At 37.9% G+C, this 14,686-nt stretch overlaps 1 protein-coding gene across 2 annotated transcripts; it reads right to left on the bottom strand.

Moving 5' to 3' along the window:
• Positions 1-533: 533 nt before the first annotated feature.
• On the bottom strand, positions 534-14,661 carry C2H2orf69 (chromosome 2 C2orf69 homolog). 2 transcript variants are annotated; one of them, XM_086347017.1, is made up of 3 exons: positions 14,189-14,661; positions 9,141-9,214; positions 3,593-3,722 (listed from the first exon to the last, which is right to left on the bottom strand). In XM_086347017.1, exons 1-2 carry the CDS (start codon positions 14,531-14,533, stop codon positions 9,155-9,157), a joined length of 405 nt encoding a protein of 134 aa, XP_086203143.1. In that variant the 5' UTR covers positions 14,534-14,661; the 3' UTR covers positions 3,593-3,722; positions 9,141-9,154. The 2 variants fall into 2 exon arrangements, with proteins under 2 accessions (XP_086203136.1, XP_086203143.1); XM_086347010.1 differs by lacking the exon at positions 9,141-9,214 and having other exon boundaries at positions 534-3,722.
• Between the last annotated feature and the right edge of the window lie 25 nt (positions 14,662-14,686).

Here is a 14,686-nt window from a genome sequence, read left to right on the forward strand (position 1 = left end):
GGCCACGGTTATTTGGGTGTCTTAAATACACCGAAGTTATATTTTATTTTTTCAAGTTCCATTAAATGGAATACTAAAATGGCATCCTAAGTGACTCTGGCTGTCTGTACCACTAAGAGATCCTTGGCCTCTATGCTTTTATAAAGAGCAACCTGGATTCACAGAGGTCTTATCCTCTAAAGCAGGTTTCTCTTAAAAGCCCTTAAATGATGTGTAACAGAATAATAGCTCTTTTAAGAATAGTATCTTTTGTTTCATACATTACTCTTCAATCTTAATATGTTATACATTTCCATACTCACATGCTGGGACTGTTTTGTCTACACTGTATCCTGTGCCTAAACCTTCTTTACCCTCGATGGGGCTTAGATATTGCACGAATGAAATGAAAAACAGATCACACCTTATTTTAACCAGGTCCCTTGATGACAACTAAAGAAATACAGACCTTGGGTGATTAGCTCAAAAAAGGAAGTACTTATTTTTGAGAGATTTTGTTCTCTAGGAAATCCAACAGAAGGAAATAATGCTAATTTTTGTAGAGCAATTTAAAGGAAAGATGTATTTATATAGGAAAGGTTTCAAAGTCGCTTGTACGAAAACTTAGGGACATTAATGAAAACATTAACAAATCCAAACTGGCAAAGTGGAGAGAAATAGCTGCTTTCTAAGTAACAATCTAAAGTTTTAAACAAATCTAGTTAACATACAGCACACATCCAAATACACTTCTGTGGATTAAATTTAATACAATTGTACATTCATGCTGTGGTGGTAACAACTTTAACATTATTTGACTACTTTTCTCAATTGACTCATGACACAAACACAAAAGCACAATCCAAAAGGAAACACTAACATTTGTAACAGTTTTAAACAAATGTGGAAAAAGAACAAATTTTTAAGTATTAAAATATTTGAGTATAGATCAACTTGAATATATTTTCATTCAAGAAAATAATTCTACCTTTCAACACTGTCTCATTTTGATGCAACGGCAATTCCAGGTGTCCCAGAGAGTAATTCTTAATATCCATTCAACATATAATAATTATAGTTAAGATGAGATAGCTACAAGGACCAGATCTTTAAATACCTCAGATTTTTAAATGAATCCTTCCTTCTGCTGAAAGTCATACTTTTCCATTTTAGTTAATTCGTAAAAAGAAATGCCTTTCCTTCCTCCTGCATTAAAATACTTAGTAACTTAGCTATTTACATTAGATATACATAAATTTAACCAAGGATTATTAAAACATATTGAAAGGAGCTATCCAATCAATAATGGTGTTTTAAGACAAGGTAATAAATAAAATGCTAGAATCAGACTGACTTGTTTCCTTGCTGGGAATTTTTGGTCTCAAAAGAAACAGCAGGTATTTAAAAGAAACCAAAGCAACATAAAACTATTGTACTTTATCCGTTTAGAAAACCATTGAAAGATACTATTCTGCAATTCATAGAATTAGGGGATATTAATTTTAAGTATCTGTTAAGTAAAAATCCTTTCTTATAAGTCTGAATATTTGGAATGTACTTACCAAGTTATTAAAATATAATTCTGGGAAGAAACCAAGAAATTAACATTTTAATTATTGTTTTATATATTGAGACCCTCTGGCTTATTAAGATATTAAGCTTCAGTCTGTTTTTTCAATCTGAAAACAGCATGTTACTTCCCTGCTTAATTATTTCACGACCCATAAAAGCTAATTATTAATAAACAATTTTTTAAAAGACCATTAACTTTTTATTATAATCACACAGCTATGTTTCAATGTTGGTTGACATTTATTAGATCTTGGTTTCTCAAAATATATTTATCTAGGTCAAGAAAAATGGGCAGAAGGAAACCTCACCCAATTTATGTAGCAGTGTTAAGCAAATTCAGTTTTTCAGCCAAAATAAAATCATTTGTATCTTCAAACTTTCCCTTTTAACTTTTCTTTTAGCAATATAATTTTGCATTTTGGCCAAGGAGAACTGCTTTCTTTTGGCAGACAAAATCATGCTGCAGGAGAAACAGTGACTTCAATCTATAGAATCTGTCTCCTTTTTAATAGAGCTGTACCAAAGTAGAGGATTACATTTTACCTAAGCTGATCTCTTTCAAAAGACTGATAGGATGAAATGATTTTAAATCTGTATTTTTACCCAATATACACAATTATGTTCAATCTGAAACAATTTTCTAAAAGAACTGTTGCCAAATTTTAAGAAACTCCAAAATGTCTTATCCAAAAGCTGTCAATTAAAAAGTAAGCCACAGTGCTTAAGTGTAATATTTTTAAAACCAACTCTTTACTACTGCACATTCTTGGATATGTGGAAACAAATACATTTTGACTCTTAAGAAAAAACAATTGATGGCACATTGAAGAATAACTTCATGAGTTTATAAACATAAGAGGCAGGGTATAGTTATTGCAAAATGATGGAAAACATCAGTGTGCCTTCACTTTGTTTGAAGAGAGAGTATTTCCACTCAAAAGTTTTGAGTCCGAAAGAGCTATTTACTGTTAAAGTATCACCAAAATTAGTTTCAAACATTACTCAGAAAATAAACTATTTCCAACAATAACAATCTTCACTGCCTTTTATAAGGACTGTATTGTAACTTTTCATTTTTAAGGGTCTTATATCTCCTTGTAGGATTATCACAAATCACCTTTTAAATTTCAAATGAAGTAATTCCAACCCAGTCCCAATTAAATACATTGACAAACAAGGAACATTATTGCACATTACACCCATATTTTAGGAATGTGTGCTTCCTTCCCCCATGCCCAGGAAAAAAAAACTGACACTGCATCTATGAATTTACATCCTCATTATCTGAATTCATAACACTTTCTGAAAGTGCTTCTGCTCTTCTACATTAATAATATTATAGTCTAAAATACTTCATGAACCCTGAAGTGATTCTCTATGGAAGGAGCATCGTCTGCAAAATGAATTTGGCTAGTCACCTGCATACCAAAATCTCCAAGTATCTGAACAAATTTCTTGTGCTCCTTTCCAATCCAAGATCTCATTGGATCATGTACTTGGTAAGGTGTTACATGGGTGTGAACAATTATCCCTGTTTGTGCAAATTCTTTCAAGACTTCTGGATAAGTAATCCAAGTGTTGCTTCCTCCAGAATGACCACCATCCAACCAGTACATTGTTTTTATGTTTTTGATAAAAGCATCGATGTTCTTGTCTTTCTTGGCTTCTTTCAATTCAAAAAGCAACTGATTCAAAACAACACAACCTTTACTGAATCCAATCAAAGTAAAAGAAGCACCATTTAATGATGGTGGAAAAAAACTCATAGCAGACTCATCAGATTTTTCACAGGTCCTCTCTTTTTCTCCCTGGCAACCATTGGTAGTATGAGAAGAAGTGGATTGACAATTAGATGCTTTGGAGTCCTTATTCGAATCTTTCACATTCTTCTTTGATAGCAAACTCTTCTGACTTAAGTTAAAAGCATTAACTAATAACATGTAAAGGTGCTTAAAAGCTCCAAAGTCAGTACTGTGTTCTGGAGCACCAAACATATTGCTTTTCACAAAATTGTCATAGCAGCTGAATTTGTGCAAATGCATTCGGGAACACTTTATCACCCAAATATAACTATTGGGGAACCGGTGGGCTAAGATGGTGGCAACATTTTCTAGACTCCAGTTTTCCCACTGATAATTCTCAGGATGACGAGTCATAATTTCATGGTAATTCTGAAAAGTAAAAAAGATAAACATTACACATTTAAATAAATTATTTCCACAAAATTAGTTTCCCATTTTTATTGTGGAGGAAGTTGGTACATTATAATGACCTATGGTTAATGTACTCAAAATGAAAACTATAAATCTATTTATTACTTCCTGGTTGTAAGATTTTAGTATTACAGAGCTACAGTGAACATTACTGTGATTACATCCTTAAAAATAAATTCCTAGATGTGGAAAAACTAGGTTCAAGAATATTCGTAGTTTAAGATTGATTATATAGACTACAATACTGTCTTCCAAAGAAGTATGTATAGTTTTTCTTTTATCTTTGTTAAATTTCATTGGCACAGGATAACTTATTCTAATTTGAATTTATTAAAAATTTAAATGAATTTTGTTCATATATTTATTAGTTATCTAGATTTCTACTGTGCCTGTTTTGCCTTTTTAAATTTGCATCCTATTTATTTATAAGTACTTGATATATTAATAATGTCCTATACATTCTAGGACATGTATGTAAATTTGGTTTTCCTTTTAACTTTTATTCATAATATCCTTAAAAAAGGGAAATTCACTCAAATTCATTTATTCTATAAAATGTACTGGATACCTCCTGGACAGTCATGGATCAGAACAGATAAAACCCCTGCCCACAGAGAGTGCACATTCTAATATAGAGATACGTAATAAACAACTCCGTAAGTCAACAGAACAGCACCCTCCAATGGAAATACAGTGAGCCACACGTAAAATTTTCTAGTAGCTACATTAAAAAGTAAGACATTAACAGATGAATTTTTTTCTTTTTGGGGGGGCTGTGCCCTCCAGCATGCGGGATCTTAGTTTCTAGCCAGGGATCAAATCCATACTCCCTGCAGTGGAAGCATGGAGTCTTAACCTCTGGACTGCTAGGAAAATCCCAAATTATTTTTAAATAATATATTTTATCGAGCCCCATACATCCACGTGTAACATATTATTTCCACATGTAACCAACATAAAAAGTACTGAAATTACTACATTTCTTTTTCTAAGTTTCTGAAATCTAGTGTATATTTTACACTTATAACATCTCAATTTGGGTGCTAAATTTTCATCGGAAATACTTGATCTGAATTTAGATTTCATAAGATTTACAGCTGCAAAAGTAGATTCACATACCCAAGTTGCTCAAATACACTTAAAAAAGTTTTCTAGGAACTGAACTAACAGTTTTTAGATTTAAATTTAAAGTTAAATGCAATTTAAAATATATTTCTTTGATTAGAGTAAATTTCAAATGGACAACAGCTACAAGTAGTTACTAGCTAGACAGCACAAGATATTTTAAGGTGGTTAAGTGCAATGGAATGTAACAAAAGTAGAGGAAAAGGACTGCAGAGTTTTGGAGAGGGTGAAAGATTATTATTTAAAACACAGGGTAGTCTCCACTAAGGCAACAGTTGAGAAGGACCTGAAGGAGCTGAGGGAGTGAGTCATGATTATTTCAGGCATAAGGAACTGCAAAAGGACCTAATGACCTGAAGTGGAACCATGGTTGACATAACTAAGATACAGCAATGAGACCAGTGTTCCACCAGTGAAGTGAAGGTGCAAAAGTGATCACGAGGGTCACAGAGATTGTTGGGGAAGAAGAGAAAGTCGCTCAGTCGTGTCTGACTCTTTGTGACCCAATGGACTATATGGACCATGGGATTCTCCAGGCCAGAATACTGGAGTGGGTAACCTTTCCCTTCTCCAAGGGATCTTCCCAACCCAGGGATCGAACCCAGGTCTCCTGCATTGCAGGCAGATTCTTTACCAGATGAGGCACAAGGGCAGCCCCCAAATACTGGGGTGGGTAGCCTATCCCTTCTCCAGCAGATCTTCCTGACCCATGAATTGAACTGCAGTCTCCTGCATTGCAGGTGGATTCTTTACCAACTAAGCTATCAGGAAAGCCCCTGGTGGGGAAGAGGGGAGGTGCTAATCATGCCTTGTAAGATACCCTGAGGTCTTTAGTCTGATAGGGTGTGAGGTAAATGGCTGATATAATCTGCCTTGCAAGGAATAATCTGACTCCTATGTGCGAAGGGGCAACAGTCTGAAGCAGGGAGAGCAGTGGGTGGCTACTGAAGTATAAGCCCAATTAGAGAATGTGGCTTGAACCAGAGTGGTATTAGAAGTAAAAGGTGGCAAGAACCAGTCAGATTCTGAATATATATTGAAGGCAGAATCACAGTGTCAACTACAAATTGGCACTTGTCATCTGCCTCTATAAGGATTAACTCAGGTGCCACTGCAGCTGCTGACTTTAACACTCCCTGGAAAGAGTTCAGGATGGAAAGCGGAAATGAGACACTCTGTGCTTTGGGAAAAACTGGCAGAATGGATCTTCAGATAGTTAGGTATTTTTAGGAGCTGATTTTATGAGCCCAATTCTTGCATCTCCTCATATCTACAAAAGCACTAAAACCCTTCATGGTGATGACTGATCCTAGTGACTAGCAGAAACCTTCTGCAGAAAATATGTGATTGATTGCATGTACTTCCCTTTCACTAAAACCACATTTATACTGACCTTCCCTCTACCTCTTTGGAGCAGTGCCTCAGAGCTATCTGAAATGCTGTTTCCTGGGCTGTAGTCCTCATTTTGCCCCTAATAAAACTTAACTTGCAACTCATGTGCCTTTTTTCAAGTCAGCAACAGCATTTGCTAATGGACTGGATATGGGGGTATAAAAAAGAGAAAAAGAACTGTAACTTTTCCTTATTTATAATAATCATACACCAAACATTTTTAAATGCACTTCTCTTTTGACCTAGTTATTCTCATTCTAGGAATTTATCTCAGGGCTATACTTGCACATATGCATAAATAAATATGTATAAGGACATTTATTCCTGCTCTAGAAGAATGAGGCAGCTCTATAAGTACTCATATGTTTTGTAATATAAAGGCTAAAAACCCCCTGTACTGATAAGCTATCATTTGTGTTTAAAGAAAAAAAGTTTGCATCAGCATAGACTGTCTCTGGAAGGACATATAAATCAGAAACAATAGTCAGCCCTCCATATGTGCTAAGTCACTTCAGTCATGTATGGCTGGCTCTTTGTGACCCCATGGACTGTAGTCTGCCAGGTTCCTCTGTCCATGGGATTCTCCAGGCAAGAATTACTGGAGTAGACTGCCATTTCCTTCTCCAGGGGATCTTTCCAACCGAGGGATCAAATCCAAGTCTCTTACATCTCCTGCATTGGCAGGCAGGTTCTTTACCACTAGCGCCACCTGGGAAGTCTTGTGGGATCTTAGTTCCATGACCAGATATAGAACAAAGGCCCCTGGCTGTGAAAGCATACAGTCCTAACCAATGGACCACCAGGGAATTCCCCAACAGTGGTTAGCCACAGGAATGGAAAATCAGAAACTGCCTTCAGTCATTCAAAGGGATGAAAAGGAGACTGACTTTTCAATGTATGATCTTGAATAAACTGAATTTTTAGCAATACGCACATTTTTCTCTTAAAAAATTAAGTCTAATAAAAGTAATACTACAAAAATTTATAAAGTCTATATATAAAAGTATAAGGAAAATAGAAAAACCACCGATCCATAAAACCTTCATTAGAAACAATCACTATTACAATTTTGGTGTCTAGAATTCCAGTGTTCTTTAGTATACATACACATATACAAGAATGTTTATGTTTATTTCTTCCCTCAACAAAATTATACATAGAGTTTTCACTTTAAAATGTTATAGGCACAATTCCTCATCAATAAGTATAGATTTGTATAATTTCTAGACTTCCTGTCAGGAAGATTAATACCAATTTCTACTCCCCTAGAAGTATACAAGAGCTTATTTTCTCATATCCTTACCTACACTGGCTATTAGCATTAATTTTTTAAAAAAAATCTCTGCTACTAAGATAAAATGATGTCTGTCTTTTGATTTAATTTGCATATTTTCATTCCTAATTAGGTTGAATATTTTTCTATGCTTGCTGGCAATTTTCATTTTTTTGTTAATTCTCTGTTCATATTCTTTAGTAACTTTCCCAACAGGATGCTCAAGTTCTTCTTAACAGTTTGTATCTCATTAATATTAAGCTTGTCATATATGTTAAAAAAATATCTATTCCCAGAAGGCTATCATTTTTTATGGATTCTGCTACTGCCTTCTGCATATCCAGATTTGTGAGATATAAAATTATCATAGGAGCTTAGATCTGAAAGGGCTCATCTAAATCCTGTTTTTTGGATAAATACTTATTTTATTTCAGTGAGAAAGCAAATTTGGGCCCTTTCCCTTGTCCCTACCTATAAGAAATCTACCCTCTTTTTCTATACAGAACCCTATCTTGCAAATAATTAAACAATCTGCAATTCAGGCACCAATGTAAAGAAGAGAGGGATGGACATGAAAGGAAATATCCCTCGGGGAGGAGTGTAGGTGGGCATGCATGTACACACATGGGTATCATCAGAAAGGGAAGCAACATGTTTCCAATACAAACTAAAAACTTTGCCTATTAAACTTTGATTTCCATTTCTTCATATATTCATCAACTGACATTTGGGGGGCACTAAGCACAGTTCTGGGAATGCAAAGATAAGAAAGGCATAGTCCCTCAAGAACAAAGTCCAGTGGAAGAGACAGATAAACAATTACAAGGTAATATGGTTACTGCTGTAAAACAGGGATATCTGTGGGAGGACATAGAGGAAGGGAGACTCTAACCCATGTTCTGGGAAATTAGGGAAAGCTCCATAAATATCTGAGTTTAGTTTTGCAGTATTAGTTAGAAATTCCAGAATTATGAAGTGGAATTCCTATTATGTCTGAAGTAGGAGGAATATTAGTCAAGTCTTCATAAAGATACCCAAATATTAGTTGGGAAGAACAGAGCCAACACTGAATTATTCTATGGATTCATAATTAGATATAAATGTCAAATACAAAAGAAAGCACAAATACCTAAACTCTTTTTACAGCTAAGGAAAATGAGGCCCTACCAACCACACAGCTGTTTTTATTACATATAGTTGTTTAGTAAATGAGCTAAAATGAACAAGATTCTATGACTTTGTTTAGTCTCTACCACACAGGAGATGGTAAACCTAAAAACTTCGTGTTTTCTTTGATTACCCCACATTACATGATCAGAGGAGGAAAATGCTCATACTTCGTAACTGTGTGTATTAAAATGTAAAAATAAAATTGTTACTCTTGTGTCTAAGAAGCCCAGAAGAACAATGGATAAGCACTTCTAAAAAGAGAGACCAGACAGCCCCTAAGGACTTGCTAACAGGTTGTCAAAACCAGTTCTGCAACCCAGGCTACTACTCAAGGCCAGTCTACAGAAGAGGTGGAAGAATGCAGGAAGATTCTTCTGAGAGAGCTTTCATCCCAGTTGGGAATAGAATGCACTTACTCTCCTTGTAGGGGTTAAAGGGTAGGCGGCTTGATTCTCTTCATCCCCAGTGAGGCGGGTGGCCAGAGAATCTCCTGGAGGAGAGATTACCCGGTGCTTACTCCAAAGAATGATGCTGGCTGACCTGCAAAAATGTAAAGGCCCACCCCATACTGGTACTGAAGTACTGGTTCCAAAGATTTTCAGGAAAACTTGACATGTATCTCCATGATAAAGACTTAATTAGGTGGACCACTCTTATACCAGTGTGAGGAAAGCTATATAAGCTACAAGCTGTACTTACATAAAAAGATGGGTCAAGGGGTTATCTTCACTGAGCATAAAGCGGACATCCCGTGTTCAAGCAAGCTAGAAGGACCATTAACAGGAACCAGCCTGAGAAGGCTGCTTGACAAGCACATGAAACCCCAGGGTTTCTCATCAATCAGATGAGAAATAGTAGAATGCATGCGTATGTGTGTCTGCCCATGGTTCCTGGCACAGAGCTCCTAAAACCCTTGAAACTTCATGCGTGACAGAGGATGGTCACCAGAAAGACCAAGACATGATTAGAAGTTTGAAACTTTCAGCTCCACTTTCCATTCTCCCAAGAGGGGCTGGAAATAAAGTTAATGACTGGTCATACATATGCAGTGAAGCCTCCATAAAAATCTCCAAAGTATAGGTTCGGGAAGCTTCCAGGCTGGTGACACGTGAAGGTGCTGGGAGAGCGGTGCACTCAGAGAGAGCACGGAAGCTCTGCACCTCTTCTCACGTACCTTTCCCTATGCATCTCTTGCACCTGAATGTTCACCTGTATCCTTTATCATATCCTTCTAGAATAAATAGGTAAACAGTGTAAATTGTTTTCCAAAGTTCTGTGAGCCATTCTAGCAACTAATTGAACCCAAGGAGGGGACTGTTTAAACCCCAATCTATAGCTGGTCAGTCATGAGTTCAGGTGACAACCTGAGACTTGTGACTGGCATATGAAGTAGGGAGGGGAACAGACCTGTGGGACTGAAGCCTTAAGATGTGGAATCTGACATTAACTGCAGGTAGATAGTGGAGACTGGATAACTCTAGAATTGAACTGAATTATAGGATACCTAACTGGTGGTGTAGAGAATTGTTTGGTGTGGGGGGTCTATTGTTAGAAATGTCCTGAGTGTGGTAACAGTGTAAGAAGTAAAGGAGAGTCACACAGGAGAAGTGAGTCTTTTCCCACTCACCAAGACATACACTTAGGACATGCTCATCTATATATCCTACTGTTTAGGAAAGCACAAGTTTTTAAAAGCTAACATTGGAAATGACCCAAATGTTTATGAACTACCGAATGGGTAACTATATCATATACCCACACACAGAAAACTACTTGGCATTAAAAAGAAATAATCTCCTGATAGAGACCACAGAGAATGAACTTCAGAAGCATTAGACTAAGTGAAAGAGGCCAGACTACTAAGTGAAAGAAGCCAGAAAGACAAGACTACATACTACATGATTCCTAACTAATGAAGATCTAGAAAGGCAAAACTATAGTGAAAGAAAGCAGATCAGTGATTGCCTGTGGCTGAGAAAACTGGAGTAGGGCACAGGGGTCTCTCTCTTTAGGGGTAATGGAGATGTTGGGTTATATGTTTGTTTTGATGGTTACATAATTGTACTTGTCAAAATTCATCAAATTGTAAACTTAAAAAAAGAGGTAGTACAATTCTATATCCTGAGGATTTAAAAAGCAAGAAACACAAGAAAATTGGAAAATACCTACTTAAAAAAATTCTGATCCCCCTCCAAAATCATAAGAAACACATCAAGAAGTACCTAAAGAAAAGTTAATTACTGTGGCCTCAACTTTCCTGTAATTCAAATGATAAAAGGACAAGTGTGGCATAAAAAAGGATATACAATAAAAGATGACTACAAGAACATCAAAAAGGTAATGGTAATTAGGATTTAAAATTACACTGTCAACCAGATCCAATTAACACCAAATTATGAATCTTGTGTTAAGATAAGGCAAAACTTCTAAAGGTATCCTACAAAGTTCTGTTGGCCCTAATCCGTTCAATATTTATCCAAATTAAAAATAAAGACATAGAAAGAATGCTTACTTAATCTATATATGATATAAATGGAAATAAGAGTTCTGAAAGGATCCATACACTAAAAAGATGAGCTGTATGAACAGGGTAAATTTCATAAGGATAAACATTAGACTTAAAAGAATCAAGTGCACAGATAAGGAAATCTGAACCTAAAAGCACTTCATATAATAACAACCAAGTAGCACTTAAGGCATTGCTCAAAGGAACTTATATACATTTATTCATTCAGGAAGCTATCTACTGAACACCTACTTCATAACACTCTCTAAGCATCACAGATGTAACAGTAAAGAAAACATACATGAAGCTTTCATCATACTAGTGGAAGACAGACGAAAAACAAGATGAATAACTAATATAGTAAATGAAATGGATAAAAACAAAAAAGAGAAAGTTCACAGAGATCCTGTGCACATGTATGATTATTAAATAGGATGGTCAGAAAAGGCCTCACTGTGAAGGCAGCTTTTGAGCAACTGAAAGGGGAAGTAATGAATCCTTCCAGACATCTGCAGAAAGAGTGTTCCAGGCAGTATGGGCAAAGCATTTGGGGTCAAGTGTGCCTAACATGAGCAATAAGGTCAGTGTGGCTGAGCCTTCTGGGGAGACAGTCAAAAAAGCCAAGGGATGGGAATCCCCTGGCAGTTCAGTGGTTAGGACTTCACGTTTCCACTGCAGGGGACCCACAGGTTGGAGCTCTGGTCAAGGAACTTAGATCTTGCATGCCTAAGTGAGGCGCCTAAAAAAACAGAAGCTACAGGGTGGGAAAGGTAAATATAGTGAAGTACCTTGCAGGCCATCAAGAGGACTCTGGTTTTTACTCTAAGTGCCATGGGAAGCTGTGGAGAGTTTTCAGTAGAGGTGTGGTATGATTTGACTTAAGATTTCTAAATAATTATTGTCACTTCTAGATACATTTAGAAGGTAAAGACACTTTATATGCTGATGTATCGAGTGGACAAAAGGATAACTATATGTGGCTATTATTAAATTTAGAATTAAAAAGTCCAGTTTTTGAATTGCAGTAGCTGCATTTCAAGTCCTCAGTAGCCCCTAAGGTTTTTGCATGCTGTCATGGTGCAAATACAGAGCATTTCCATGGAACATTCCCACCATCACAGAAAGTTCTCTTGGGTAGTGCTAGTATACACAGGTAAAGCTAAAATAAAGTTGGATGTGTTTCTTAAACCGTGCAACAATTAGTTTATTGTTTTTGAAATTAATGCTTTAAAACATATGCTAACAAACTATTCCCGGAGTCAGATAATGATGAAGGTGTATGTAGTTTTTTCTCTTGCCCTCCAAATAACTGACTGGTCTAGTTGGCTGCTAATCAAAACTATGAAAAAAATCGAGTATTTCAGTTTAAGAGAAGGAACTTAATTTACTCAGTTGATGCCCTTTTGCTCAGTTTGGCAAATCAGCATGGCACTGCTGACAGTGACTTCCAGAGTTTTGTGGGCCAGCTGCAGCGTGCATCTATAATAATGACGATGATAATAATGGTAACTAACCTTCACTGCATGCCCACTAAATGTTTTTAAAGAGTGCCAATCAGAATATAGCACATATCTTCAGATGAAGTCTATAAAGTGCTAAATATAGTTAGTCTAATACCTCCTTTCATTTTGACCTCATCCATTTCTTTACATAGCCTGAGATTCCATTAGCTTTTTGGACAGTGATATACTGTTGATTTATGCAGAGTATGAAGTCCTCCAAAAACGCAGGTATCTTAGGGAAGAAACAGAGAATAATGCATCAAAAGCTCTGAGGCCAGATCGCCTAGGTTTAATCCCTGATTCTGCACATTTTAGCTATGAAATATCTGGCCAGTTGTTAAATCTGTATTGCAGCCAGCTCAACTACAAAATGGGAATAATGCTGTATAATATCAATGAGGATTAAATATGTGAATACCCAATGAGTTACACTCCTTTCTTATCTTTCTGATAAATTTAATGACTGGGGAATACTGTAGCACTCAGTTCTTAGACCTTTCCTGACTACCTTTACTCCCTTTGTGATCTCTTTCTTGGTCTCTTGGCTTCACATACTACCCATTCTGACAACCTTCAACATTTGGGTTCTAGTCTAGACCTATTCCTGCAACTTTATACTTGCTAGTTACACATATGCATTTCCTTTTGAACATTTAATAGACACCGCAAATCTAAAATCTCTGATCTTTGCCACTAAACTTGCTCTCCCTGTAGTCTTCATCATCTTGTCTCTCAACTAATGGAAGCTCTTCCTGCTGAGTTGTTCAAATTAGAAATCTTGAAGTGCATGTAGTCAGTTACATATAATGGCTACCCACTCAAGACAAAGCAGTTCTAGATAAAGATCTAGGTTAAGACACAACCTATCCATGAATATTTACGTGCAGCCGCAAAATTAATAATAAAAACAGAATCTCACACAAAAACAAAAGCACAGAATTTAGGTGAGCATCAAAGTATTGCCATGCTTAGCAATTACTGTCCCTTTTCTGCCACCCACTCTCCCTTTCTTAGTGTTACTAAGAGTGTCACACCATAGTACTAGTTTTTCTGTTTGCTTTTTAAGAACTGCCAGCGTTTTTTGAACACTACATACTAATTTAAAAGCCATTTCTCTGTCTCCTGCTCCCCCAACACCCTTCTGAGAAACGAGGTTTTAGAATAAATACACTGTCTCATATCTATGTCTTGAATACCACTCCCTCGAAACCTGGACTGACAGCTGGCTCTTCCGAGGTCGCGGCCCTCCAAGGACACCTACCCTCTAGGGCTCTTTGAGGAGGGGGTCGGGGCGTGGAAGAGGCGGTTTTGGATTGCGCGGAGCCAGATCGCGAAGCATATGTGTGGGTGTGTTCAGGCGAGGCAAGGAACCGGGCACCAGGTAGGAGAGAAGAATCTAGAGAATTCGCATATGCACAAGAGGAAGGAACAGGTGCCCAGGCAGGCCGCGGGTTACCTGCACATCCCCGGGGAAGTAGAGAACGTGATGCTGGGGCGGCGGTTGCACCTCCTCCTTCGCCGGGTCCTCAGAGAGGTCCCGCCGTCCTGGTCCCTCCCCGGCCGTCGCCGCCGCCAGCAGAAGCAATTCGTTGCTGCGCTGAGGGTCGGCTCCCGGCACCGTGGACAGCTGCACGCACTGCTGCCGGCGCCGCTCGGCCGAGGGGGAGCAGGGCGCGCCGCCGCTGCTGTTGCTGCCCAGGTTCATGGTTCCGGCGTGAGAGCTGGACGCGGCGATTCCGATTCCGAGCTGCGGCAGCAGAAGAAGCAGCGGCGGCGACCGCAGGAGCCTGAACCCCCACATGGGTCGCCGCCGCCGTAGCGGTTCGGAGGGTGGAGGGTGGGCCTGAGGGAGGAACTTCAGCCTGGCGCCAACGGTCGGCGGGAGCGGCCTGGGCGGCAGCCGGCCCAGGGGCAACGACTGCGTCAGAGGCCGACGTCCGCGCGCTGCGTGCGT

Source organism: Bos grunniens, chromosome 2 (genome assembly GCF_055505025.1).
Source record: "Bos grunniens cultivar Pamir isolate PY7600 chromosome 2, Bosgru_T2T1.0, whole genome shotgun sequence".
Lineage (NCBI taxonomy): Eukaryota > Metazoa > Chordata > Mammalia > Artiodactyla > Bovidae > Bos > Bos grunniens.